Source organism: Nerophis ophidion, linkage group LG03 (assembly GCF_033978795.1).
Source record: "Nerophis ophidion isolate RoL-2023_Sa linkage group LG03, RoL_Noph_v1.0, whole genome shotgun sequence".
NCBI lineage: Eukaryota > Metazoa > Chordata > Actinopteri > Syngnathiformes > Syngnathidae > Nerophis > Nerophis ophidion.
This window is the reverse complement of record NC_084613.1, coordinates 40,328,841-40,354,983: the sequence shown is the minus strand read 5'-3', so window position 1 is coordinate 40,354,983 and position 26,143 is coordinate 40,328,841. Positions and strand designations below refer to the sequence as shown.

Sequence of the window (26,143 nt, the reverse complement as noted above, 5' to 3'; positions counted from 1 at the left end):
TTTAAATGTTTCTTTGTCCTTTTTTTGAATTTCTCCAAGTATTTCTTCTTCATTCTCAATTTCTTGAGTTTCTTCCACTTGTTCTTCTTTAACTTTTTCTTTGTCCCCTTTGACTTCTTCTTTGTCCTTTTCTTGAATTTCTCCAAGTATTTCTTCTTCATTCTCAATTTATTCAGTTTCTTTAACTTTTTCTTCATCATTTTCTTCATCTTCAATTTCTTCTTCATCTTCATCATCTTCTCGAATTTCTTCAATTATTCCTTCTTCTTTCTCAAGTTGTTGAGTTTCTTCAACTTCTTCTTCATCTTTATCATTTTCTTCATCATCTCCCAGAATTTCTTCAATTATTTCTTCTTCTTTCTCAATTTCTTGGGTTTCTTCGACTTTGTCTTCATCTTCAATTTCTTCTTCATCATCTGGTTTGGCTTCATCATCTTCCAGAATTTCTTCCATTATTTCTTCTTCCTTCTCAATTTCTTGAGTTTCTTTGACTTCGTTTTCCTCTTTAATTTCTTCTTCATCTTCACCATCTTGTTCGTCTTCATCATCTTACCGTATTTGTTCAATTATTTATTTTTCTTTCTCAATTTCTTGAGTTTTTTTGACTTCGTCTTCATTTTCAATTTTGTCTTCATCTTCATCATCTTGTTCGTCTTCATCATCTTCCCGAATTTCTTCCATTATTTATTTTTCTTTCTCAATTTCTTGAGTTTCTTCGACTTTGTCTTCATCTTCAATTTCTTGTTCATCTTCATCATCTTCTCGAATTTCTTCAATTATTCCTTCTTCTTTTTCAAGTTGTTGAGTTTCTTCAACTTCTTCTTCATCTTTATCATTTTCTTCATCATCTCCCAGAATTTCTTCAATTATTTCTTCTTCTTTCTCAATTTCTTGGGTTTCTTCGACTTTGTCTTCATCTTCAATTTCTTCTTCATCATCTGGTTTGGCTTCATCATCTTCCAGAATTTCTTCCATTATTTCTTCTTCCTTCTCAATTTCTTGAGTTTCTTCGACTTCGTTTTCCTCTTTAATTTCTTCTTCATCTTCATCATCTTGTTCGTCTTCATCATCTTACCGTATTTGTTCAATTATTTATTTTTCTTTCTCAATTTCTTGAGTTTTTTTGACTTCGTCTTCATTTTCAATTTTGTCTTCATCTTCATCATCTTGTTCGTCTTCATCATCTTCCCGAATTTCTTCCATTATTTATTTTTCTTTCTCAATTTCTTGAGTTTCTTCGACTTTGTCTTCATCTTCAATTTCTTGTTCATCTTCATCATCTTCTCGAATTTCTTCAATTATTCCTTCTTCTTTTTCAAGTTGTTGAGTTTCTTCAACTTCTTCTTCATCTTTATCATTTTCTTCATCATCTCCCAGAATTTCTTCAATTATTTCCTCTTCTTTCTCAATTTCTTGGGTTTCTTCGACTTTGTCTTCATCTTCAATTTCTTCTTCATCATCTGGTTTGGCTTCATCATCTTCCAGAATTTCTTCCATTATTTCTTCTTCCTTCTCAATTTCTTGAGTTTCTTCGACTTCGTTTTCCTCTTTAATTTCTTCTTCATCTTCATCATCTTGTTCGTCTTCATCATCTTACCGTATTTGTTCAATTATTTATTTTTCTTTCTCAATTTCTTGAGTTTTTTTGACTTCGTCTTCATTTTCAATTTTGTCTTCATCTTCATCATCTTGTTCGTCTTCATCATCTTCCCGAATTTCTTCCATTATTTATTTTTCTTTCTCAATTTCTTGAGTTTCTTCGACTTTGTCTTCATCTTCAATTTCTTGTTCATCTTCATCATCTTCTCGAATTTCTTCAATTATTCCTTCTTCTTTTTCAAGTTGTTGAGTTTCTTCAACTTCTTCTTCATCTTTATCATTTTCTTCATCATCTCCCAGAATTTCTTCAATTATTTCTTCTTATTTCTCAATTTCTTGAGTTTCCTCCACTTTTTCTTTTTTAACTTTTCCAGTTGCCCGCTCTACTGGTTGTGAATCTTTGTCTTCAGCAGAGGGGGCCTCCTCAGCACCGCTGTTTTCATCATCATCATCATCATCATCATCATCATCATCATCATCATCATCATTTAGCCAGGTGAACTGGTCCTCCCTCTCCTTGGCCGACACCTCGCTATATATATATATATATATATATATATATATATATATATATATATATATATATATATATATATATATATATATATATATATATATATATATATATATACATATGTATATATATATATATTTATATATATATATATATATATATAATATATATATATATATATATATATATATGAAATGCTTGACTCTTAACCATGCCCCGCCCACGCCCCCACCCCCCACCCCCCACCTCCCGAAATCGGAGGTCTCAAGGTTGGCAAGTATGGGTACACCTGAATAGACCTTACCGGGAAGGCTGAGGAGTGTAATCCCACGATAGTTGGAACACACCCTGCGGTTCCCCCTTTTTAAAGAGAGGAACCACCAATCCAGCGAAACTACAAAGTAGATCATGGAACTGCGGCCAAGGGTGTCCTGGTGCCAAGTGCACATATGGACACCCTTATGTTTGAACATGGTGTTTGCTATGGACAATCTGTGAGGAGCACAAAAGTCCAATAACAAAACACCACTCAGGTTCAGATCCTGGTGGCCCTTCTTTTTCAATCACGCCTCTCCAGGTTTCACTGTCGTTGCGAACATGAGCGTTGAAGTCCCCCAGTAGGACAAAGGAATCATCTGGTGGAGCACTTTCCAGCACTCCCTAGAGTGTATCCAAAAAGGGTGGGTACTCTGAACTGCTTTTTGGTGCATAAGCACAAACAACAGTCAGGACCTGTCCCCCGACCCGAAGGCGGAGGGAAGCTACCCTCTCGTTCACCGAGTTGAACTCCAACGTGCAGGCTTTGAGCCGCATGGCAACAAGAATTGCCACCCCAGCCCGCCGCCTCTCACTGTATGGATGAAAGTCCAGCCCCTCTCGAGAGAACTGGTTCCAAAGCCCTTGCTGTGTGTCAAAGTTAGTCCAGGCGGAACTACTCCACCTCATACACTGGCTCAGGCTCCTTCCCCCCAAGTGAGGTGACATTCCACGTCCCAAGAGCTAGCTTATACAGCTGAGGATCGGACCGCCAAGTGTCCTGCCTTCGGCTTCCGCCCAGCTCACAATGCACCCGACCTTTATGGCCCCTCCTATGAGTGGTGAGACCATTGGAGGGGGGACTTACGTTGCCTTTTTGGGCTGTGCAGGTGCTCGCCATTGTGCCCCATCTCCAGGCCTGGCTCCAGAGGGGGGCCTTGGTGACCTGGGGGGTGGGTGCTGGTGCCTATCTCAGCTACAATCGGGCAGAAGGCGGTGTACACCCTGGACAAGTCGCCACCTCATCGCAGGGCCAACACAGATAGACAGACAGCATTCACACTCACATTCACACACTAGGGCCAATTTTAGTGTTGCCAATCAACCTAGTTTTTTCAAAATAGATACCCTTTGTTCTGATTACTTTTTCGCACACTCTTGGCATTCTCTCTATGAGCTAAGAGGTGGACACCTGAAATGGTTTTCACTTCACAGGTGTGCTTGAAGCTCGTCGAGAGAATGCCAAGAGTGTGCTAAGCAGTAATCAGAGCAAAGGGTGGCTATTTTGAAGAAGCTAGAATATATTATATAATTTTACTAGCAAAAACATTTTGTCAAACATTTATTGTGATTCATTCTCATTGTCGATTCATGCATCACGCTTTTTGTGGTTAAGACACAGCTGTTTCGGTAATTATAAATTTGGCCAGCAGGTGGTGTCTTGTGCCGAAGCATGCATTGAAGCTTCTGGAAATTCTCGAAGTGGTTCAATGTCTTACAAGGCTTCATCTGACCATGACTAATACAGAGCATAACCCATTTCAGAAACAAATATTCATTATTTAAAAAATAAAGTAATATAACTTCCTTCCTTGTCAGTCACAAATATTGCAAAATAGCATGTCAAAAGAGAAAAGAAACCCTTGCTTAGCCCATCCATCCAACTTCTACCGCTTATTCCAACCCTTGTTTACCCCCATTTTGCAAACTGATATGCTTCTCCGACGCTCTGCACACATTCTTCTTCGGCAGTCCAATGTGGGGGCAAGTGGGCGTGGCTCAATGTGGGTGTGGCACAAAATTGAGGCACGTTTCTATCCGCTGTTAGCAAGGGGCTTTTCAGGCAACTGGCATACAGAAACATTAGCGTGAGAGATTGAAAGTTGGATTAAACCGATTAGATATCTAGCGCGCTAAAAATTAATGTAATGAATTAATCGCAATTAACACGGTAATTTGACAATAAGGAGTGCAAGAGGACGCAAACAATAGCTATGCTCGCATGGATTTACATTTTAACAAGCTATCATGCTTGACTGTTACCTGAAGAAAAACTACGTGATAAAACTCCAATTTTTGTAGCTCACTGACAGAGCTAAGGCGCAGAGCTCTAGGCTTATTTTGAGATATGTTGTGCAGCTTGTGTTTATTATAAAGCTGTCCTACATGAAGAGGTAAACATATCAATACGAGGCAGGCTCATTTACTGTAGCAAGGGGACAGGTCAGAGGCAGTGTTATATCCATGCAGAGGGACATTTCCCTACAAAACGGTCGTTTCAGCTTCTCTTTTCCTAAGAGTGGCCAAAGGAGATGATTGTTTTTTTTTTGTTTTTTTTTTTATCTATTCCTTAAACAGGCTCTAAGAACACATTACTGTTATCGCATTAAAATGTCTATTTTAAAAAATGGGCGCCGTTGCAGGAAATTCTTATTACTAGAGCTGCAAATTACAGAAGAAAGCGGAAAAAGATGTGTTAATGTAACAAATGCAACCTAGTGTGGCGATGTGTTTGTGTCAAACTCACTCCCGGCCGCCTTTGGAGCTGCACTGGACGATGCAATGACAGGCTGTGGCTTTTAGCTCAATGAGTAGCCCTGCTGGACTTAACTCTCACTCAGTGGTCGCTGGTTTGTGTGCAGGGCTGGACTGTGCAAGATATTGATCACAAAACAAACATCCTATCATAAGTCAAGGATGAGAGTCCCATGCAAAATCGTGTTTCTACAGGGAGACACCTGCAATATACTGCGTGTCAGGTGATCTGCGGGATTCCCATCAAGCCGAGCAACCTCTCTGTGTTGTCAGGGGAAACAGGCAGGCCCTCATCCTGGTTTGTCCAGCAGATTAAATCCACATCCTCTGCCGCCTTTGCAGCAGGTTTTGTTGCACTCATCCCAAAAAGCCCTTTCAACTCCCACCTGGATTTTACACCGGAGCTTTCATGATTAATTGAGTCATCTTTCCTTCCGCTGTGAAGTCATGGCGTGTCACGCTGGCCATCCGGAACACAGCGTCTCTTTAAAAAATACAGTGAACATGTAGAAATGTAGGATCGAGTTTGCAGCAGTGCTGAACGATGGATGATTGAATGAGAGGAGAGCAAATATGCTAATTTGATAGGGAGCGCTGCATCCCCTGATGGTACAAGATTAGAGGCTGATCAAATTAGGATAATTCCCTCGTGCCACGCTTTTTATTTTTAGAAACCTGAGACACTGTGGAGATGTGGATTTACATTTATTTAAATCAAAGCCCATGTCGGTCAACACGATGTGTATCAAAAGGTTGAGGATCTCTGAGACTTTGAAAAAAGCTTGTCATTAATGTAACTTAGTTGACTTAGAAATGTCCTCACCCCTCTTTCTTCCCAGAACTGTAGCTCGCACGTCAGAAGGGCTGTGGTCACCTGCTTCTCGGCTGGTTGCTGTGGGCGCCATGGCAACCGGCCTGTCCGCTACTGCAAGCGTTGCCATGTCAACCACCACAGCAGCGAGGTGGGGGCTGCTGCGGAGACCCATCTGTACCAGACTTCTCCACCTCCGATCAACACGCGAGAGTGCGGGGCAGAGGAGCTCGTATGCACTGTGGAAGCTGTCATAAGGTGCATTCACATACCTGTCATATCTGAAAATACTATTTATGACTGTCCTAGGGTGCACTTTTGGCCCAAACACCTCCATTATCTAATGGGAATTCAGTACAATGACTTTACCAACATGACTATGCTTTGAGTTTATAAATGTGCTTTTCAGTCATGTAGAACTACAACGCCTCGTAAGATGTGCTCTACAGAGATGGATGATTACATTACAATCCTTATACAAACCCCGTTTACATAGGAGTTGGAAAATTGTGTAAGATGTAAAAATAAATGGAATACAATGATTTGCAAATCCTTTTCAACCCATATTCAATTGAATGCACTACAACGACAACATATTTGATGTTCAAACTCATAAACTTATTTTTTTTTTGCAAATAATAATCAACTTAGAATTTCATGGCTGCAACATGTGCCAAAGTAGTTGGGAAAGGGCATGTTCACCACTGTGTTACATCACCTTTTCTTTTAACAACACTCAATAAACGTTTGGGAACTGAGGAGACACATTTTTGAAGCTTTTCATGTGGAATTATTTCCCAATCTTGTTTGATGTACAGCTTAAGTTGTTCAACAGTCCGGGGTCTCTGTTGTCGTATTTTAGGCTTCAAAGATTTCAGTGGGAGACAGATCTGGACTACAGGCAGGCCAGTGTAGAACCCGGACTCTTTTACTATGACGCCACGCTGTTATAACACATGGTGTGGCATTGTCTTGCTGAAATAAGCAGGGGCGTCCATAATAACGTTGCTTGAATGGCAATATATGTTTCTCCAAAACTGTACCTTTCAGCATTAATGGTGGCTTTGCAGATGTTTAAGTTACCCATGCCTTGGGCACTAATTCACCCCCATACCATCGCAGATGCTGCCTTTTGAAATGTGCACCTATAACAATCCGGATGGTTCTTTTCCTCTTTGTTCCCGAGGACACAAATGTCCATAGTTTCCAAAAACAATTTGAAATGTGGACTCGTCAGACCACAGAACACTTTTCCACTCTGCATCAGTCCATCTTAGATGATCTCGGGCCCAGAGAAGCCGAAGGCGTTTCTGGATGTTGTTGAAAAATGGCTTTTGCTTTGCATAGTAGAGCTTTAACTTGCACTTACAGATGTAGCAACAAACTTTATTTAGTGACAGTGGTTTTCTGAAGTCTTCCTGATTCCATGTGGTGATATCCTTTAGAGATTGATATCGATATTGATGTTGATATTTTTGATACAGTGCCGTCTGAAGGATCGAAGGTCACTGTCATTCAATGTCGGTTTACGGCCATGCCGCTTAGGTGGAGTGATTTCTCCAGATTGTCTGAAACTTTTGATGATATTATGGTCCGTAAATGTTGAAATACCTAAATTTCTTGCAATTGCACTTTGAGAAACATTGTTCTTAAACTGTTTGACTATTTGCTCATGCAGTTGTGGACAAAGGGGTGAACATTTTTTGGGAAGCTGTTCTTATACCCAATCATGGCACCCACCTGTTCCCAATTAGCCTGCACACCTGTGGGATGTTCCAAATAAGTGTTTGATGAGCATTCCTCAACTTTATCAGTATTTATTACCACCTTTCCCAACTTCTTTGTCACGTGTTGCTAGCATCAAATTCTAAAGTTAATGATTATTTGCAAAAAAAAGAAATGTTATTCAGTTTGAACATAAAATATGTTGTCTTTGTTGCATATTCAACTGATTATGGGTTGAAAATAATTTGCAAATCATTGTATTCCGATTATATTTACATCTAACACAATTTCCCAACTCATATGGAGTGGCGTTTGTAGATTATTTTCATTATTTTTCAGTATTTGATATCTCGTTGTGATTGTTTGTCATGCCAATTGTTGGCGTGACCTTAGGATGCAGAGATGGTAGGCAAAGTGCAGTTCAGAAGGCTCTTCAAATGTTGACCGGACAGGCAAAAACTAAACGACAGACCATGAGCATTATTCAACGAACTACAAATACTCCTGATTACTGAGTCCCCTGATCACTAATCAAGAGCTGGTCTGAAAAACAGCCCTCGAAAAGTCACTGAAAAACAAGACCAAAACAGGAAGGGGAACAAAAATAAAAGTGTAAGAGTAAGAATCCAAAAACAGATTGTGCTATTGTTAATTGTATATACATTTATCCATTTACATTAAATTAAATTGATATAGGGCGAAACAATACAAATAGAAAATATAACAAAATGTAAAAAAACAAAATATTGATAAAATTATGTATTTGTCTAATCAAAAGTACATATTTTCAATTGGTATTATTTTATTTTATTTTTATTTGCAAAATCTTATTTTCTTGCCTGCCAACAGCATACCTTTATGATTGTGTGCGTAGTTGTATATCACCGCACAATTTGGGAGATTTTTTGTTCATCTGATTTAGAGTAGTTAGGGCAAGATATTTGAAACAGCTCCAAGTATCATCTAGGACTTTTACACCACTGCAAACTCCAACCTTAACAGCAAACACATGCTAAATTGGATCTCATTAGATCGTTTACTTAGTCTCCCTAATGGGGTGTGTATTGTGTACCCGGAGTTGATCTTTTATTAACCCGTTTTATCTCTTCAGTCTGCTCAAGGAGGCGGAAATTCATGCTGAACAACGCGAGTTTGAGCTTAATAGACGTCGTCAGATGGGATTGTCCTCCTCTCACCACTCTCTGGACAACATAGAGTTTGATAACAAGGAGGATGACCAGCATGACCAGCGCCTCCTCAGTCAGTTTGGCATCTGGTTTCTGGTGTGTACTGAAGCCCTGCTGCCATGTCTGTCAATAACATGAGATAAGGATATGGATGTCACATGACCATCTTATCTGGGCTATATGGTTTATTACTCTGCTTCTCTGAACTTGACTCAGGTGAGCCTGTGTACCCCCAATGAGAACACGCCAACGGAGAGTCTGGCCCGGCTGGTCAGTATGGTCTTCCAGTGGTTTCACTCCACCGCCTACATGATGGATGACGAGGTCGGAAGTCTGGTGGAGAAGCTGAAGCCCCAGTTTGTTACCAAGTGGTTGAAGACGGTGTGCGAAGTGCGCTTTGACGTGATGGTCATGTGTCTTCTGCCTAAGCCTGTCGAGTTTGCCAGGGTAAGGTCTACCCTAATTGGGCATGTATACACGAAATATTAGGGAACTGGGAACTGAACTTTTTTTTTTTTTTTTTTACTTTTGCCTGTCATTCATAATCCTCATGTGAGACAAAAACACACGTTTTTGTCTTTTTTTCAAAATCATAACTAAACATTAACAAGAGGTGGCAAACAATGCAGGTAATGGGGAATCAAGCTATTCCGCCTATAAAGCATTCTAAAAAACATATAAAACCTCCATCAACGTTGTATATACATGCTATAAGTATATATGTAATGTAGTAACAGGCACTTTTCATAATACATCCATCCATCCATCCATCCATTTTCTACCGCTTGTCCCGTTCAGGGTCGCGGAGGTGCTGGAGCCTATTTCAGCTGCATTCGGGTGGAAGGCGGGTTTATATTACAATAGAATATTTTTTTGTTTCAAGCATTGCCGGAAGGTTCTGGTGACACGTTGATTTCGCAGAGCGCTTTGAAACATTTGCTATTTTGCTTCAAAAACTCACTAATCATGGCAGACTTCATGAGAGCCGACGATTACTACTTCGGAACAATTGATGATCCAGAAACTTCCATTTTTAAGTCTGAATATAAGGAGGATGAGCTACAAGGTTTAGAAGCTGAGTGATAAGCAGCTCTTGTGAAACACTAAGCATCAGGTAGCACTATGGCTAAGTGCTAAACAAGAAATAAAAACAAGGAACATAATAAAACAATCACTTAGATCTTAGGACAGGGGTCATTAACCCAAAATGTTAAAAAAGCCATATTGGACCAAAAATACAAAAAAATATGTCTGGAGCCGCAAAAAAACCCAAAGCGTTAAATAAGTCTTATAATGAAGGCAAAATTTAATATAAATGTCTACATTAGCTATATTAGCATATGTTAGCATTGATTAGCTTGCATTCATGCACTGATCAAATAATGCCTGATTAGCACTCCACACAAGTCAATGACATCAACAAATCTCACGTTTCTGCATTCACGCACAGCATAAAACATTTGGTGGACAAAATTAGTGAAAGAAGGAGGGGCATGAAACACGTTCCTCTGGGGCAGCGTCCGAGAAAGTTATACATGTAAAAAAACTGTTGTATCAAAGTCCACACAACTACAGTGGGTTCAAAGACTGCCAAAATTAGTAGTTCAAAACGGGTCGCGTCAATACTCTCATCAGTGAAGCATAAATACAAACATATTGAACAGTTGGCTTTCTAAAAATTAGGGTGGTTTGTGGCATGTTATTTTGACACCATATTAAAACAAAAAATATGTATTTTTCCCCCACCTTTTACCATTTTTATAATTTTTTTAAAATGCTCCAGGGAGCCACTAGGGCAGGGGTCGGGAACCTTTTAGACTGAGAGAGCCAAAAAGCCAAATATTTTAAAATGTATTTCCGTAAGAGCCATATAATATTTTTTTTTCACACTGAACACAACTAACCCCGTGCATTATTAAGTAGGACCAACATTTCTAGAGTATGATAGGTCTCTTATTCTTTGTAATAACATTGTTATTCTGAAGCTAACTGCGGAGGGGGCGTGGCCTGTGGGCCTGCAGTGAACTGGGGTGTGCCAGGACCGGCCTCTAAATCAGCGACAGGTGCGTAGACGGCCCACCTGGGCCTTGTAATCAAATCACCTGTCACTCTGTTATAAGCTTCCTCTATCAGTGTGTGAATGTGTGTGTGACTGGGTAAATGTGGAAGTAGTGTCAAAGCGCTTTGAGTACCTTGAAGGTAGAAAAGCGCTATACAAGTACAACCCATTTATTTATTTATTTATAAGCCGCAGCCAGGAGGAGAGACGGGGTTGGGGCTGGAGTCAGAGCGTGAGCGAAAACGAAAGAGAATAATACAATTGCTGGAAAGCAACTGAGGGACTTATTGAAAAATAAAACAATATTGTAACTCTGAAACAGGCTCTCATCTTGGTGCTTGGTGGTCTGAAGAACCCCAAGGAGGGCAAGCCCCACACTAACCAATAATAAATAAATAACTTCTTACCATTAACGCAACTTCTTGAACAGGTGCGGTAGAAACGGATGGATGGTTTAAAAATGCATGAGAATGTTTTATATTTTGAACATTATTTTTAACACTGTGATTACAAATGGAATTATTCATTATTTATCGTGTTAAGCATTGCCAGCTCAGATTTATTAGAGAGCCAGATGCAGTCATCAAAAGAGCCACATCTGGCTCCCGAGCCATAGGTTCCCTACCCCTGCACTAGGGCGACCCGACCCCTGCCTTAGAGCCCGATCGTCTAAAATCCAAATACCACGCACAAACCAGCATTTGCAAACTGTAAAATTGTGTCCACTATTAGTGAGCTTGTTGTCTGTGATCTATTTAGATTGCTTGTAAAAATGATAGCTGCAGTCCTGCAGGGCAATTACAATGGAATACACTTTTTTAACATGTTGAAGATGCGCTCATGGAAGACGCTAGCACTAACAGCAAACCTGTTTCAGGTGCAAGAAAATGCATATTGCAAAAAGTTATTTTTTATCTTTATATAAAAAAACAGGTGTCTTTGAAAAAAGCCAGCAACGAACAGAAAAGTGCATCCATATAATTAGTTTTAATTTGCCCTTTGAGTAATAGCAGCTACAAAATGATATGGCTGAATAGACAATACATCTAATATTTTTATTTTTAACAGTCCATATGTTAAGAGTTCAGACATATAAACAAATATCTCAATTTTCCTTGTTTTGAGTAAATCAATGATTTTGTGAAGCATTTTTTGAAAACAGCCATCCTGCTAAGGTAGGTTGCAATTGAATTGTTTCTAACAACCAAATTTATCATTTCAAAAAGGCGAATTTATTATTTTGTACACATTTTGCAGCAAAGATAAATAACAAACAGCATTTCTTGGCAAAAACAGACTGATCATAGGATCAGTACGGTACCAGCCTGGTCCTGAAAATTTGTAAACATATCAGTATTTTCAGAGGAATGTTTATTCCATGAATTGATTAACGTGGACCCCGACTTAAACAAGTTGAAAAACGTATTCGGGTGTTACCATTTAGTGGTCAATTGTACGGAATATGTACTGTACTGTGCAATCTACTAATAAAAGTATCAATCAATCAATCAATCAATCCATTACTATGATAAATGAAGTTCATCCAAACACCTTTCCTGGGTGATCCCTGGACAGGGGTCACTGGGGTTTGCATTGACCGTCGCATCATGACATCACTATATTGACAGCTGCATCACAAGACAGCAACAGCAGAGTAAAGACACAATTCAGTTTGTCATTTGAGAGGGTACATCATGTGCACAGGCACTAGACAGGCTTTGTCCAACTGCACTGTGTCGACCTTTGTTGCTCTCAGGGACCGCAAAGATTTAGCAGAACAACGTCTATTTTTGCGGCCAGTAGGCGAGGGCACCTCACGTTCACTGATTTCATCAATTACCTATTATTGATTATTTAATTTACTTTCAATCACATATTTGTTCAGGTTGGAGGTTATTGGGACAAGTCCTGTAGCACAGTGACACAGCTGAAGGAGGGTCTGAACCGCATCCTGTGTTTGATCCCTTACAACGTCATCAGCCAACCACTATGGGAGTGCTTCATGCCGGAGTGGTTGGAGGCCATCCGCACAGAGGTGCCTGACCACCAACTTAAAGAGTTCCGGGAAGTCCTCAGGTACACATCCGACCATCATTCAAGTACTTAAGTACATATTTGAGTAAGAAATTACAGCTTGGTTTTATAGTAGATCATTTTGATCCAAGACAGTATCGTCCCAGTTTTGTCAAACTCCTTCAGCTAAAGTGGGCTAGTTCATAAATTAGCTTTACAAGAAACAAGTTATGTCAGAATGTGAAACAGCCGGCAAACTTAAAAAGTGTAAGTTTCAGATAGTATATAGTCTACTGTATGGGCCTGATCTACTATGATCCAAATACCAAGTGCTAAACAGCATGTGCAAATTACAAAATTGCTCTGTGTACTTCTGATTGGTGTGTTGCACGTGATCTACTAATACTGCATGTAAATTGATAACAAGTGCAAAAGTGGTGCAGATTGCCTTATTTAAATGAGGATTTTGCGTGCCCAAAGAGAAAATCAAGCGCCCAACCGTGTTGTTTTACTATGTTGTGAAACATGCAGCAGACATATTCCACATTTTCTGGGCATTCTAGAGGCAGACCTGCAGGGCATTCACTATGGAATTCACTTTTTACTGCAATGAAAGCACTGGCACTTACACTTGCGAGCGTGCGCTGGAATATTTCAGATGCAAAAAATCGTATAATGTAGGAAGTTTTTTTCATTTAAAAAAACGCCTGTGTTGACAACAAAACACACCAATTTCATTGATTTTAATCAGCTCCTAAATCATTCAGCCGCTATCCATATTTGAACATGATATTGCTAAATTATCGATATATCTAATAGTTTTGTTTTTGACAGTCCCAATATGTTGACAGTTATTTCTGCACAACAGCTAGTTTGCACACACATTTAAGATCTGCTAAATAAAGATGCAAAATAGCTCCCACAGTACAGTTTTAGTCCTGATAAATCACACTGTGTGTGCTGAATAATTATATTTGCATTTTCTCCTCCCAGTATTGCATATACATTCATTATTGCTAAATGGGTTGCAGTCCTTATTTTGCTCTTTTAAAGTAGCAGTAGAATGGAAAAACAAGTTGCCTCTATATTGAAGCTATTATCATATATATATGATTTATGACACCAAAACACTTGCAACGTTTGCTAGTAAACAAATATGACCAAAATAGTATCAATTTCACAGATTCTCGAGCCATTTTTTAGAGTTAATGAGCAAGCCAGTCACGTGAGTCATGACATAGTGTTAGGAACTACAGATCTCTTCCCCATCCAAAATGCTCATCAAGCACACTTTGTGAGAGCCTTATATTTTTGAGCCTGAACGCAAGGAAGATGAGCAATAAGTTTCAGAAGCCGAGCTTTATTGTAGAACTATAGCATCCGCAGCATTACTAGGCGTTAAACATACAAACTAACTATAATACATCATAATAAAACAAGCTGTACAATTACTGTACAATTTCCACTCCTGCTGAGATTCCGACTGATACGGCGCTCACATGATTCCGTTTAGATCAGGGTTGTCCAAAGTGCGGCCCGGGGGCCATTTGCGGCCTGCAGCTAATCGTTTACCGGCCCGCCACACATTCTGCAAAAATTGCAAAATTGATAGTATTGCAAAAATTAAAAAAAACATTTTTAAAAAGTGGAATGAGGTGAAATTTAATGAGAAAAAGTGGCAATGTTGACACAAAGCTGCCATGCAGGCAGTTTTTTGTTCTTTTTTTCTTTATTTTCTTTTTTTTTTCCATGCTCAAAAAAAAGGACAAAAAAAATCTATGTTATAATGAATTATTACTTAAAAATTATCCCTTTAAAATGTTTTATGTGGAAAGAAATGCATATGTTGTGTGGTTGCCATATAAAAACATCGAAGTTTTGACAAAAGAGCATAAAACAAACAAAATAATAGTTCAAACTTAAAATCGACAGATATATCTGATGTTTATCTTGAAATTTAAGTGTTAAAAGTAAAAAAAATAAAAATAAGAAAAATGTATCACTTTATGAGTGGGGAACCTTTTGGATCTCAAATATATTTAATAAGATTTTGTTTAACTTTTCACTGTGATTACTCAAAAATATTAAATAATTAAAACCAATGGTGTCCTGCATTATTGATCTTTGACGACTTTAATTGCTGAATAAAAGAACTCTCCTGAAGGAATCAATAAAATACTATCCATCTATCTATCTATCTATCCATCTATCTATCTATCTATCTATCTATCTATCTATCTATCTATCTATCTATCTATCTATCTATCTATCCATCTATCTATCTATCTATCTATCCATCTATCTATCTATCTATCTATCTATCTATCTATCTATCTATCTATCTATCTATCTATCTATCTATCTATCTATCTATCTATCTATCTATCTATCTGTCTGTCTATCTGTCTATCTGTCTGTCTGTCTGTCTGTCTGCCTTTCTGTCTGTCTGTCTGTCTGTCCGTCCGTCCGTCCGTCCGTCCGTCCATCCATCCATCCATCCATCCATCCATCCATCCATCTATCTATCTATCTATCTATCTATCTATCTATCTATCTATCTATCTATCTATCTATCTATCTATCTATCTATCTATCTATCTATCCATCCATCCGTCCATCTATCTATCTATCTATCTATCTATCTATCTATCTATCTATCTATCTATCTATCTATCTATCTATCTATCTATCTATCTATCTATCTATCTATCTATCTATCTATCTATCTATCTATCTATCTATCTATCTATCTATCTATCTATCTATCTATCTATCTATCTATCCATCTATCTATCTATCTATCTATTTATCTATCTATCTATCCATCTAAATACTGCATATTTCAGTTTTACTTTAAAAAATAAAGTTGTCTTTGACAGAAAAGGCATAAAACCTTATTTGTTTTACTTTATATCAACATCAAGTTGATATAGAGATTTACTGTAAGCATTAAATAATAAAAAAAATATATAATTTGACTTCTTTTTAACATTTTAGTGACTGAGACCCTCTATGCTCCCAGGAGCACTAAGGATTAAAAAAAAAAAAATCCATATATTTTGTTATGGTTTGAAAATGAAAAATGTCAAAATGGACCCCGCATGCTTCAATTTTTCCGTCGTGCGGCCCTCTGTGGAAAAAGTTTGGAGACCCTTGGTTTAGATGAAAATTCAATCGCAATCCTCAAGAAGGTTTCAAAAAAAGTAGCTGCAATGAGCGTCTTTTTCGCCATCTCCGGGGTTGACCAGCCTGTCAGACCATGGCCGTATTTGTCTACTACCAGGTGAGCGATGCATGAATTATAATTTAGAATTTACTTTTAGCAAGTTTGAGACAAGCAGAAGCAGCTGCCTGCTCAATGTGTTCAACAATAGCAGCATAAACTAGCATTAGCTCACTGCTATGAAATAGCTAAAATAGGCCGTCTGTGTTAGCGCTAATAACAACAATATCTGTCATATTTGGTTCATTTTCATGTGATGACATGTAAATGAAGTATTGTTGGCGGTCTCTGGACGTTGTTTAGAGGGCTTTATTTGCGCAATACAGGACCCTCGATTCGTTAGCTCAATTCTCAGCAACGTATTTACGATTTCGAATGCATAAAAAAAGCCCAATATACGGAATGTGTTTCTGTCTTACATAAGGATTGTGAATGATAGACAGCACATCTCGTTCCAAATTTTGCATAATTCCAGTGTGACTGATCTGATGATACGGTCAGAGTGCAAAAGCGTTCTTCTCGTGACGTCATCCGACTCCGAAACTACGGAAGTTGCAGACAACATTTAGAGCGGAATGTTCAAAATGGCCAACTGAATTTGTGGCGTTTTGTGATGTTTCAACGGTATTTTGATTTACTTTGCGGATTGTAAATACAATTGCATATGGTTTTATGGATACAATAAAACACAATCCGGCATGTGAAGTCAACTTGTTCTTCCATTACCCTGGTACTTTAAGAGACGTAATCCTTTGCGCACCAGCTTAGATCAGTTCTGCGTACAATATCTAGTTTGCACGTGTTTTAGAACATGCAAACTTTAGGTAGATCTGACCCGATGTTTTTAAGGTCCAATCCAGGGGTCGACAACCTTTACCAGCAAAAGATAGATTTTTTTCACCTCTTAAACTAAAAAAAAGCCTGGAGCTCCAAAACAAAACACACATTTAGATTTATATTGTTTCATTTTACAGGCAAACTAATATGTCCATGCAAAATTAAACTCTTGAGTCTCACACTCAACAAGCCAACGTATTTCTCTTGAACAAATGTCTCTCCATGCACTGCACACAAACACTTCCCTCCCCTTTATTTGCTTTACCTACGCCCATCCAGTCACCTACCAGGACATGTTCACTGCCTCGCAGGCAGTGGGGAATAACAAGAACTATTTTCAAAAATATGCATTTACCACTTTTTGGGCATTTTGTCATAGAAAACAATGTGGTTTTCTAAGACACATTGTGTGTAATATTCCCATTTAACCCCTTATTTTTAAACATATTTACCATTTTTAAAATTATATTAGTCCATTCTGTTCACATATGCCCAACTGCTTTCTTTCTGCAAACTTGACTTTATTCCCATTCAAGTTCTGTGCTTTTATGCGATCAACCATTTCATGGATGTGCAGTAGTATTGCATAATTAACATCATTCTCCTCTGTTAATGCAGCAAGATGTTTGACATTGAGCTGTGCCCCCTTCCCTTCTCCATGGAAGAAATGTTTGGCTTCATCAGTTGCAGATTTTCTGGCTACCCAGCATCTGTGCAAGAGCAGGCTCTGCTCTGGTTGCATGTAAGCACAGACACACAAACACGCATGCATGCACACACACACACACACACACACACACACACACCCACACACACACACACACACACACACACACACGCACGCACGCACGCACGCACGCACGCACGCATGCACGCACGCACACACGCACGCACGCACACACGCACGCACACACGCACGCACACACGCACGCACACACTTCCCCTTGACCATCCTGTGGTTCTATCCACAGTGCGTGTGAATTGAACAGGTTGTCGCAGAGTGTCAAGTCTGGGCAGGAGCCTGCTGAATATGGATCTGGGTCACCGAATGAGACTGACACAGAGAGGAGAGATTTTTGGCTTCCATCACATGTGCACTCAGAGCTTGCTGCCATAGATCATTTTCAAGTTTTCTGACACAACTGCAATGGACAGATTGTAATCATTTAGCTTTCGTAAATAGGTCAGATTCCGATCATAGAGAAACGTGCTGCTCCTTTGTACGACACTCTTAGTACGTATTTATTTGAAAATCAAAATAATGAAAAAAGCTAAGAAGTAATATATTTTTGGAATTTGTACAGGTTTTGTATTGATGCTAACGTAGTTTGATTTTAAAACATCATTGGCAGCACAAAATGGTCCCTAGTGTGTGCATGTGAGTGTGAATGCTGTCTGTCTGTCTGTGTTGGCCCTGTGATGAGGTGGCAACTTGTCCTCTAGGGTGTACCCCGCCTTCCACCCATATGCAGCTGAGATAGGCTCCAGCACCCCCCGCAACCACAAAAGGGACAAGCGGTAGAACATTGATGGATGGATATACAGTAGCAGACTAGAACAATGCAAAACAGGCTATAAATTATCAAGGCCAACAGCTTTTTTTTAATGGCTCTTGTCCCACTGCAAAACAAAAATTAATTCATACTCACTGTAATGATTAGATATGATATTAAATGTACAGAATAGTAGGTAGGGGATTCAAAAATATCAATTTTTTGTAATTTTCCTCAAACACGAAACTTGACTAATTAGGGGGTGCACTGTCGCCACTAGATGACAGTAGAGTTTTGAATATTCTGAAATGTGTTTTGTGGCAATTCTAATTCTGACCACAGTGTCAGTTGCTATTTAGAGTGGTGCTTTCCATAATTTTCAACAGACTGCATTGCAAAAATGATTAACCCCCTACCTTTCTCTAACGCAAGATCCACCCAGGAATGGGTCCATATAAATCCCTTCCCAACTGTACACTAATTTGCCTTATCAACTATAGCACCATGCTAAGATGTCAATGTTTTGTTCCCTGTATGTTTTGGTAATTTCATTTTATTTTCATGAATGGATATTGAAGAACAACAAATGTATGGTTTACTTAAATTTTACTTTAAAATACAAAAAACGGGGAAAAAAAAAAAAAGTATTCTTTTTTGGTGTCAAAGAGCAATAACTCCCTCCCTCTGGTTTTTCATTTTATAATGCATACAACATGGGCAGCACGGTGGAAGAGGGGTTAGTGCGTCTGCCTCACAATACGAAGGTTCTGAGTAGTCCTGGGTTCAATCCCGGGTTCGGGATCTTTCTGTGTTGAGTTGGCATGTTCTCTCCGGGTACTCCGGCTTCCTCCCACTTCCAAAGACATGCACCTGGGGATAAGTTGATTGGCAACAATAAATTGGCCCTAGTGTGTGAATGTGAGTGTGAATGTTATCTGTCTATCTGTGTTGGCCCTGCGATGAGGGGCGACTTGTCCAGGGTGTACGCTGCCTTCTGCCCGATTGTAGCTGAGATAGGCACCAGCGCCCCCCGCAACCACAAAGGGAATAAGCGGTAGAAAATGGATGGATGGATGCATATAACACACATTTTAACCCCAAATGAACAGAAATTGAAAAACAGAACAATGTGACAAACATATTTTTTCATATTCTGCCACCAGAGCCATAAGTAGCAACTTAAAGACAGGATCGCAGATTAGCCTGTAAAAAAAAAAAAGTCTTGTATCGTGCATTGGAAAATCCATTTTTGCCTCCACTTTCACGTGATATCTGCGTGGCGATTTATATAGATGTCAGTCCTAAACTAATTCATGTGAAGGGCTCCATAGACATTTTAGCCAGAGATACTGGCATGCGGGTAGTAGTAATTGTTGCTTTTATTTTGAAAATAAAAACTTACGGTGTCAAAAATATGAAAAAACTTCTGGTCTCTTTTTCCGTTTCTGTTTCAATGAAATATAAAATGGAAATCTAACAATATTTTAGATGCAGTTCCTGCTTTACGACACCAAAAATGTATTGAGTATTTGTATTTTAAAATGAAAGGCAAAAGTTGTTTTTTATTTTTCAATTTTCATTTATTCCATTTAAATTGAATGACCAAAACATACGCTGACCTAATAACTTAGCATATTATGATCTACGCTGGATAGGTTTAACATATTTACAGTAGTGCACAAAATATATCTTGTGGTCCCTTTGCACCCTTTAATTGTTCAATATGTGGACCTCCCGCAAAATGAGTTTGGACACCCCTTCTATACACATACACATGCATGTGCCAAATGTATAACAGTTTATGTGGTGGCATGTGTGAGGCAAATAGATGACTTATTGATGGCCTATTTAAATGATACAATGTGTATTGTTTGGTCCTGTAGGTGCTATCAGAGCTGGATATCGTGGTGCCTGTCCAGCTGCTCATTGGGATGTTCTCGGATGGTGTGAACTCTTTGAAGGAGCTGGCCAATCAGAGAAAGTCACGTGTTTCCGATCTGACTGGCAACACCGGAGCTCGTCGGGTGAGGAAGACAAAGCCATATTTTTTTGCCATAACAAAACGTTATTTATATATTTTATCGCTCAACGTTTCAAGTCTTTATTCAAAAGTGTCCTCGTGTGATTGTATTACACAATTAGAAGGTCATTTAACAGAGGGCACGATGTAAATGTAAAACCTTGTCACATTTGATCTGTTGTTGGATTTAATCTTCCATTCACCCCAATGTGCTGGAAGTTGCCATGGTAACTGCCAAAGACTAAATATAGATCCCTTAACGCTCTTAATTTAACTTAACAGCAATGTACTGTACTCATTTACCGTCAGTGTTTGTGCCTGGACATTTCATGGTTTAGGCTTGGCTCTTTAAAGTTCAGTACTAGAGCATGTTGCATCATGATATTTATTTACAAAACACTGTACTAAGAAGAGACTGCAACAAAACACTGTACTAAGAAGAGACTGCATGATCCAACCACCTTTAGCTCCCCTCACTTCACAGGGGGTGATCAAGGGGATGGATCAAATGCAGAGGACAAATTTCACCACACTTAGTGTGTGGGTGACAATCATTGGTATACTTTAACTTTCATCACCAGCACCAACTGATGTAAGAACAGTGATACACGTACAACACAGTGATACCTCAGTTTTTGATAGCAATTTATTCTAAAAGGTCAGACATAGATGAATTGTATGAAGACTAAAGGAAGATTTCCCATTAAGAAGTAATGCAAATCCAATTGCTCAAATCCACACAGCCAAAAATATGAACACGAAACACATTTTATAGGGAATATTTAGCGTTTTACATGCAGAAAAAAAAGTGAAATACATATACCGTATTTTCGGGCTATAGAGCGCATCGGTATTCAAGCTGCACCTGCCAAATTATAAAAGAATTAAGAAATAAATGTTTACATGTGTGACTATAAGCCACGGATATATACTGGTAACAAGGATTTTGTAAATGTTTTTTTTTAAGAAATCCCAAAACCAGAAAAGTTGACACGTTGTGTTAATCGTAAATAAAATCCAAATACAATAATTTGAAAATCCTTTTTTAACCTAGATTCAATTGAATGAACTGCAAAGACAAGATACTTAACCTTTGAACTAGAAAACATTATTTTTTGCAAATATTAGCTCATTTGGATTTTGATCCCTGTAACATGTTTCAAAAAAGCAGACACAAAAAAAGACTGAGAAAGTTGAGGAATGCTCATCAAACACTAATTTGGAACATACCACAGGTGTGCAGGCTAATTAGGAACAGGTGGGTGCCAAGCTTGGGTATAAAAGCAGCTTCCATGAAATGCTCAGTCATTCACAAACAAGGATGGGGTGAGGGTCACCACTTTGTGAACAAATGCACGAACAAATTATTGAACAGTTTAAGAACGACATTTCTCAATGATCTTTTGCAAAGAATTTAGAGATTTCACTATCTACGGTCTGTAATATCATAAAAAGGTTCAGAAAGTCTGGAAAAATCACTGCACGTAAGCAATGATATTACGGACCTTAAGTCCCTCAGGCGGTGCTGCATCAAAAAGCAACATCAGTGTGTAAAGGATGTCACCACATATGCTCAAGAACACTTAAGAAAACGACTGTCAGTAACTACAGTTTTTCGCTACATTTGTACTGTAAGTGCAAGTTAAAACTCTACTATGCAATGCGAAAACCATTCATCAACAACACCCAGAAACGCCGCCAGCTTTGCTGGGCCTGAGCTCATCTAACATCATCATCATCATCATCTCACTGATGCAAAGTGGAAAAGTGTTCTGTGGTCTAACTAGTCCACATTTCAAGTTGTTTTTAGAAACTGTGGACGAAAGACGGAAAAAAAAAATTGGTCTCCTCAGTTCCGAAACATTTACTGAGTGTTGTTAAAAGGAAAGGTCAAGTAACACATTGGTAAAAATGCCGCTGCGCCAACTTTTTTGCAATATGTGGCTGCCATTAAATTCTAAGTTAATGATTATTTGCAAAAAAAAAATTAAGTTTCTCAGTTCGAGTATTAAATATCTTGTCTTTGCAGTCTATTCAATTAAATATATTTTGAAAATGATTTGCAAATCATTGTATTCTGTTTTTATTTACGAATTACACAACTTGTCAACTTCACTGGTTTTGGGTTTTGTACAAAATTATTATAAAAGCCCTGAACAAAACAAAACAGAAGTCATCATCATGGACCCACTAGCTGCGGAGGCTAGCTCTCTAATCAGCAGGGGCGACACAAGGTCTGAAGAAGAGGCTTAACCCCCTGCAGGTTCCTGTGATGCTTGCACGCTTTGAGTTACACAACAAACACAAAATACATCTGAATGATTGAAAGTGGAAGTGTAAGAAAGCTTCAGTCACTTTAGTAAGCATGAGATGGCCCAAACACATGTTGTTGCATGGAAAAGCTTGCAGGCAGCTTGCACCGGTCGCCCGAGGGGTCCCCACATTTGCGGTTCCCTCCAGTTTCTCATTGGGCCCATTGAGTTTTTTCTTGCCCTCATGTGGGATCTGAGCCGAGGATGTTGTTGTAGCTTGTGCAGCCGTTTGAGACACTTGTGATTAAGGCCTATAGAAACAATCGTTGATTAATTGATTGAAACAGGGAAACGTTGCACAGATGATAGCAGTGGAAACCAACTTGTTGACCTGAAAACAGAGGAAGTTCTGGTGGAAAGAAACGTTCTTGCCTGTAAAACAGGGGCTGGACATCCACCCAAAGATTTGTTGTCTGTACACAACCTCTTTGAGTCAAAATTTTTGCTCTTGCAAGATGTTTGTGCTTACAACTTGTACTGTATTAGAAGTACACAGTTAAGACTGACAAAATCGAAATGGTCGAAAAGCAATATGGTTATTTTTTGGGTAATAACTGTAATGACAAATTGAGGGATGTAGGAATGGGTGATACGGACAACCACAATAACCTGCCTTTTATGGTGGAAATAATAAAAATGAAGATAAAAAAAACACCCTCAGAACTCCACCGTTTTGACCGAGTCTATCAGTACATCCAGTCTTCACAGCCCCCAAACACTACTCTAAAATAACACTAAGGCTATCAAACTACATCAATTAAGTTTAAGGAGCACTCCTATACTGCAAAGCTGTAGGACTGTGATCTGTTTATCATACGGTATGGAAGTAATTTTTCTGTCGGCAATATTACAAACATTATTATTATGAGTTTTATATTACAAATCAATCAGATAGTGTTCTGATGCAACTTCAGTGGGAACTCTACTGCACTCTTGTCGCATAATGGTGAATAATGATGACGCTTATTATAAGTGTATTCATTATTTACTGTATTAGATGGATAAAAAATAAAAGTTGACAAATTAGCAGAAATAGGTGAAAATAATGTTTTAGGCACTGACGTCAATCAATGTTCCACCGCTGATTGCCAATATATTCTTCAGAGCAGACATCGCGACAAATGTCCACAAAACTGCAAGAGACATCCTGTTTCTTTCATAATAGTTTCTGTGTTTCAAAAAATGTTGACTTTGATTCCAGAGAATCCTTGAAATTGCCACAAATAAGCCAGTACCGATACTGAGATGACAAACTTAAACATTTTTACTTCGAGTTTACTTCCGTAACCACTGAAGGGCATGTGACTATGGTCTAGCTCAACCTTGCTAAGGAAATAGTGAACCCGTGAACTGGATTTCAGAATAGTAATGCCGGCGTTACTGATGGAACGGATTGGATTGGATAATGAGCACTTGACAAAGGGTCTTCAAATGATTTAGAATCATAATTGTTATATTATTAGTTATTTAAACTCATATTCCTGCATATTTCTACTTTAGTTTTCTGCATTTTTTGTTAATAAAAGAAAGAAAGAAATACAAAAATAATCACACCAAATTATTTAGGGGGCTTAAGAAAAAAATATATAGGCCCAACGAAGCTGATGCTAATCAGCTAAACAGACTAAATAACTCCACTGTGACATTTTGGTGAGTTTACAAAACTGAAACAATACAAAAAGAATGCCAGACACAGACACTTGTTAACGTGTTAGCATATTTGCTAATACTAACAACGCAAGCTTGATTACATTATAATAGCACTTACAAATATGCATGAAAACACTACAGACATCACACATGGGACAGTTGAGTAAGTATGAATTTTTTTGTTTCAGTTATATTGTAAAACTTACAAACATTGCTTGGAGTAATGAATGAAGAATCCTTTAAAACAGAAACGCTATGGACAAATAATTCCGGTTCGAAGAACGAAACAGGAAGTACATTTTCAAAACGTAGCACCTGCAGTGAGCAAACTCATCCAAAAGACGGCAATAACATACCTTTTCGGTGTCTGTAGAGAGTCAATTTTTTATTGACATGACTAAAGGAGACAGTTATGGTTTTGTTCATCTTTCTGAGTGTGTTGTATGAAGAAAAAAACACACTCACAAATAATACAGACAAATAGACCAGTCTGCTTATATGGCATCCCACCTTGAAAAGAACCAATAACCATTCTTATCAGAGACTGACTCACCAACTATTCCTTGGATTCCTTATTTGGGCACACAATTAAGCACAATGACACGAGGGCAAATTGACTAATTTGTTCTACGCAATGTTTGGCGGTAACATGACTGAGATGGTGTACAAAACTGGGGGAACTTTTAGCAGATATTTTTGTTGAAAACCGAGGGGTGTCGGAAAAGGTATGTCAAGAGTAATAGAGTGATGGTTTCTGTCCATGTAGGTGAGTGTGGTGTCAGATCCAGGGCGTCGTGGGCAACACAACATCCTCAGCCCCTTCCCGAGTCCATTCAGGAGCCCGTTCCGTAGTCCACTACGCTGCAGTCCGTTTAAAAACTTGGGCCATGCAACAGGCCACTGTGCCTTAGATTTAGACTGTGAGGACGACGACATGAACCTCGGCTGCTTCATCCTCATGTTCGACCTCATCCTAAAACAGGTGAGCTTGTAGGGTTGAGTGCAGGAGGGTAACCATAGTTCTTACTCATGTGGGGACAGGTGCAACAAATCAGGGTCAATAATACCGACAGGTGGCATCTTGAGGTTTGTGCATCATGCTCCACTTCTTGTCTTTCAAACGGTCGTCTTCTGTCGCACGCTGTCCCAGATGGAGCTGCAGGATGATGGCGTGATGCTCGGCCTCGACACCAGCCAGGGGAAAGATATTGTGGGGATCATAAACAATGTCTTCCAGGCCCCGTGGGGGGGTTCGCACACCTGCCGGAAAGATGAAAAGGCCCTGGAGTGCAGCCTTTGCCAATCCAGCATCCTGTGTTACCAGCTGGGCTGCGAGCTCTTGGAGAGGCTGACCCCCCGGGAGGAGATTCGTCTGGTGGTGAGAGATGCAGCATGCACTTTATACCACTGAATGTTAATGAACCTTGTGTGCTTGCCAGATAAAGCTTTAAATAGTCGGCCATGTCCCAAACCACAGTGCCCACATGTGACAGACATATTTGCAATCATTTTCTGTGCAGGAACCGACAGATAGTTTAGAGGAAACCTTACTAGTGCCTCAGACAGATTTTTCCCTCGGGGCGGAGAACCGAAGCGAGGAAGGAGACAACCCGGGGGTAGCACACACTGACAACCCCAGCAACCACTCTCTTGATGATGCACGTAAGTGTCAGCTCCATACAATATGTTGTCACAGTACAATCTGCAGACTAAAATAACATCACATGCAACTAAATAAACAATAGCTGATGTCGGAAGTCTCTACGCCCCTGAAGTGGTGACAGGTGTGTCCATGGACCACAATCTGCTTTGCTTTTTGATGGAATATTTAGTGTGTGAATGCTAACAGGCAAGCAACTGAAATAATGCAAATGTCCCTCCTGAAAACTTGGTTCAGCTATTATTGCTGC

The 26,143-nt window shown here is 39.0% G+C and overlaps 1 protein-coding gene across 5 annotated transcripts in view; it reads left to right on the top strand.

The window, feature by feature from the left end:
- Positions 1-26,143, top strand: part of LOC133549596 (protein unc-79 homolog) — a 142,790-nt gene that overhangs the window by 51,723 nt on the left and 64,924 nt on the right. For all 5 annotated transcript variants that reach the window (XR_009806119.1, XM_061895168.1, XM_061895167.1 and 2 more), the window contains exons 12-20: positions 5,743-5,972; positions 8,551-8,722; positions 8,843-9,073; positions 12,571-12,761; positions 17,377-17,500; positions 20,135-20,275; positions 25,000-25,215; positions 25,384-25,611; positions 25,754-25,895. Coding sequence is in view for 4 of the 5 variants with exons in the window: in XM_061895168.1 (XP_061751152.1) it covers positions 5,743-5,972; positions 8,551-8,722; positions 8,843-9,073; positions 12,571-12,761; positions 17,377-17,500; positions 20,135-20,275; positions 25,000-25,215; positions 25,384-25,611; positions 25,754-25,895 (1,675 nt within the window). In the remaining variant the exon portion in view is untranslated. The remainder of the gene's footprint in view (positions 1-5,742; positions 5,973-8,550; positions 8,723-8,842; positions 9,074-12,570; positions 12,762-17,376; positions 17,501-20,134; positions 20,276-24,999; positions 25,216-25,383; positions 25,612-25,753; positions 25,896-26,143) is intronic.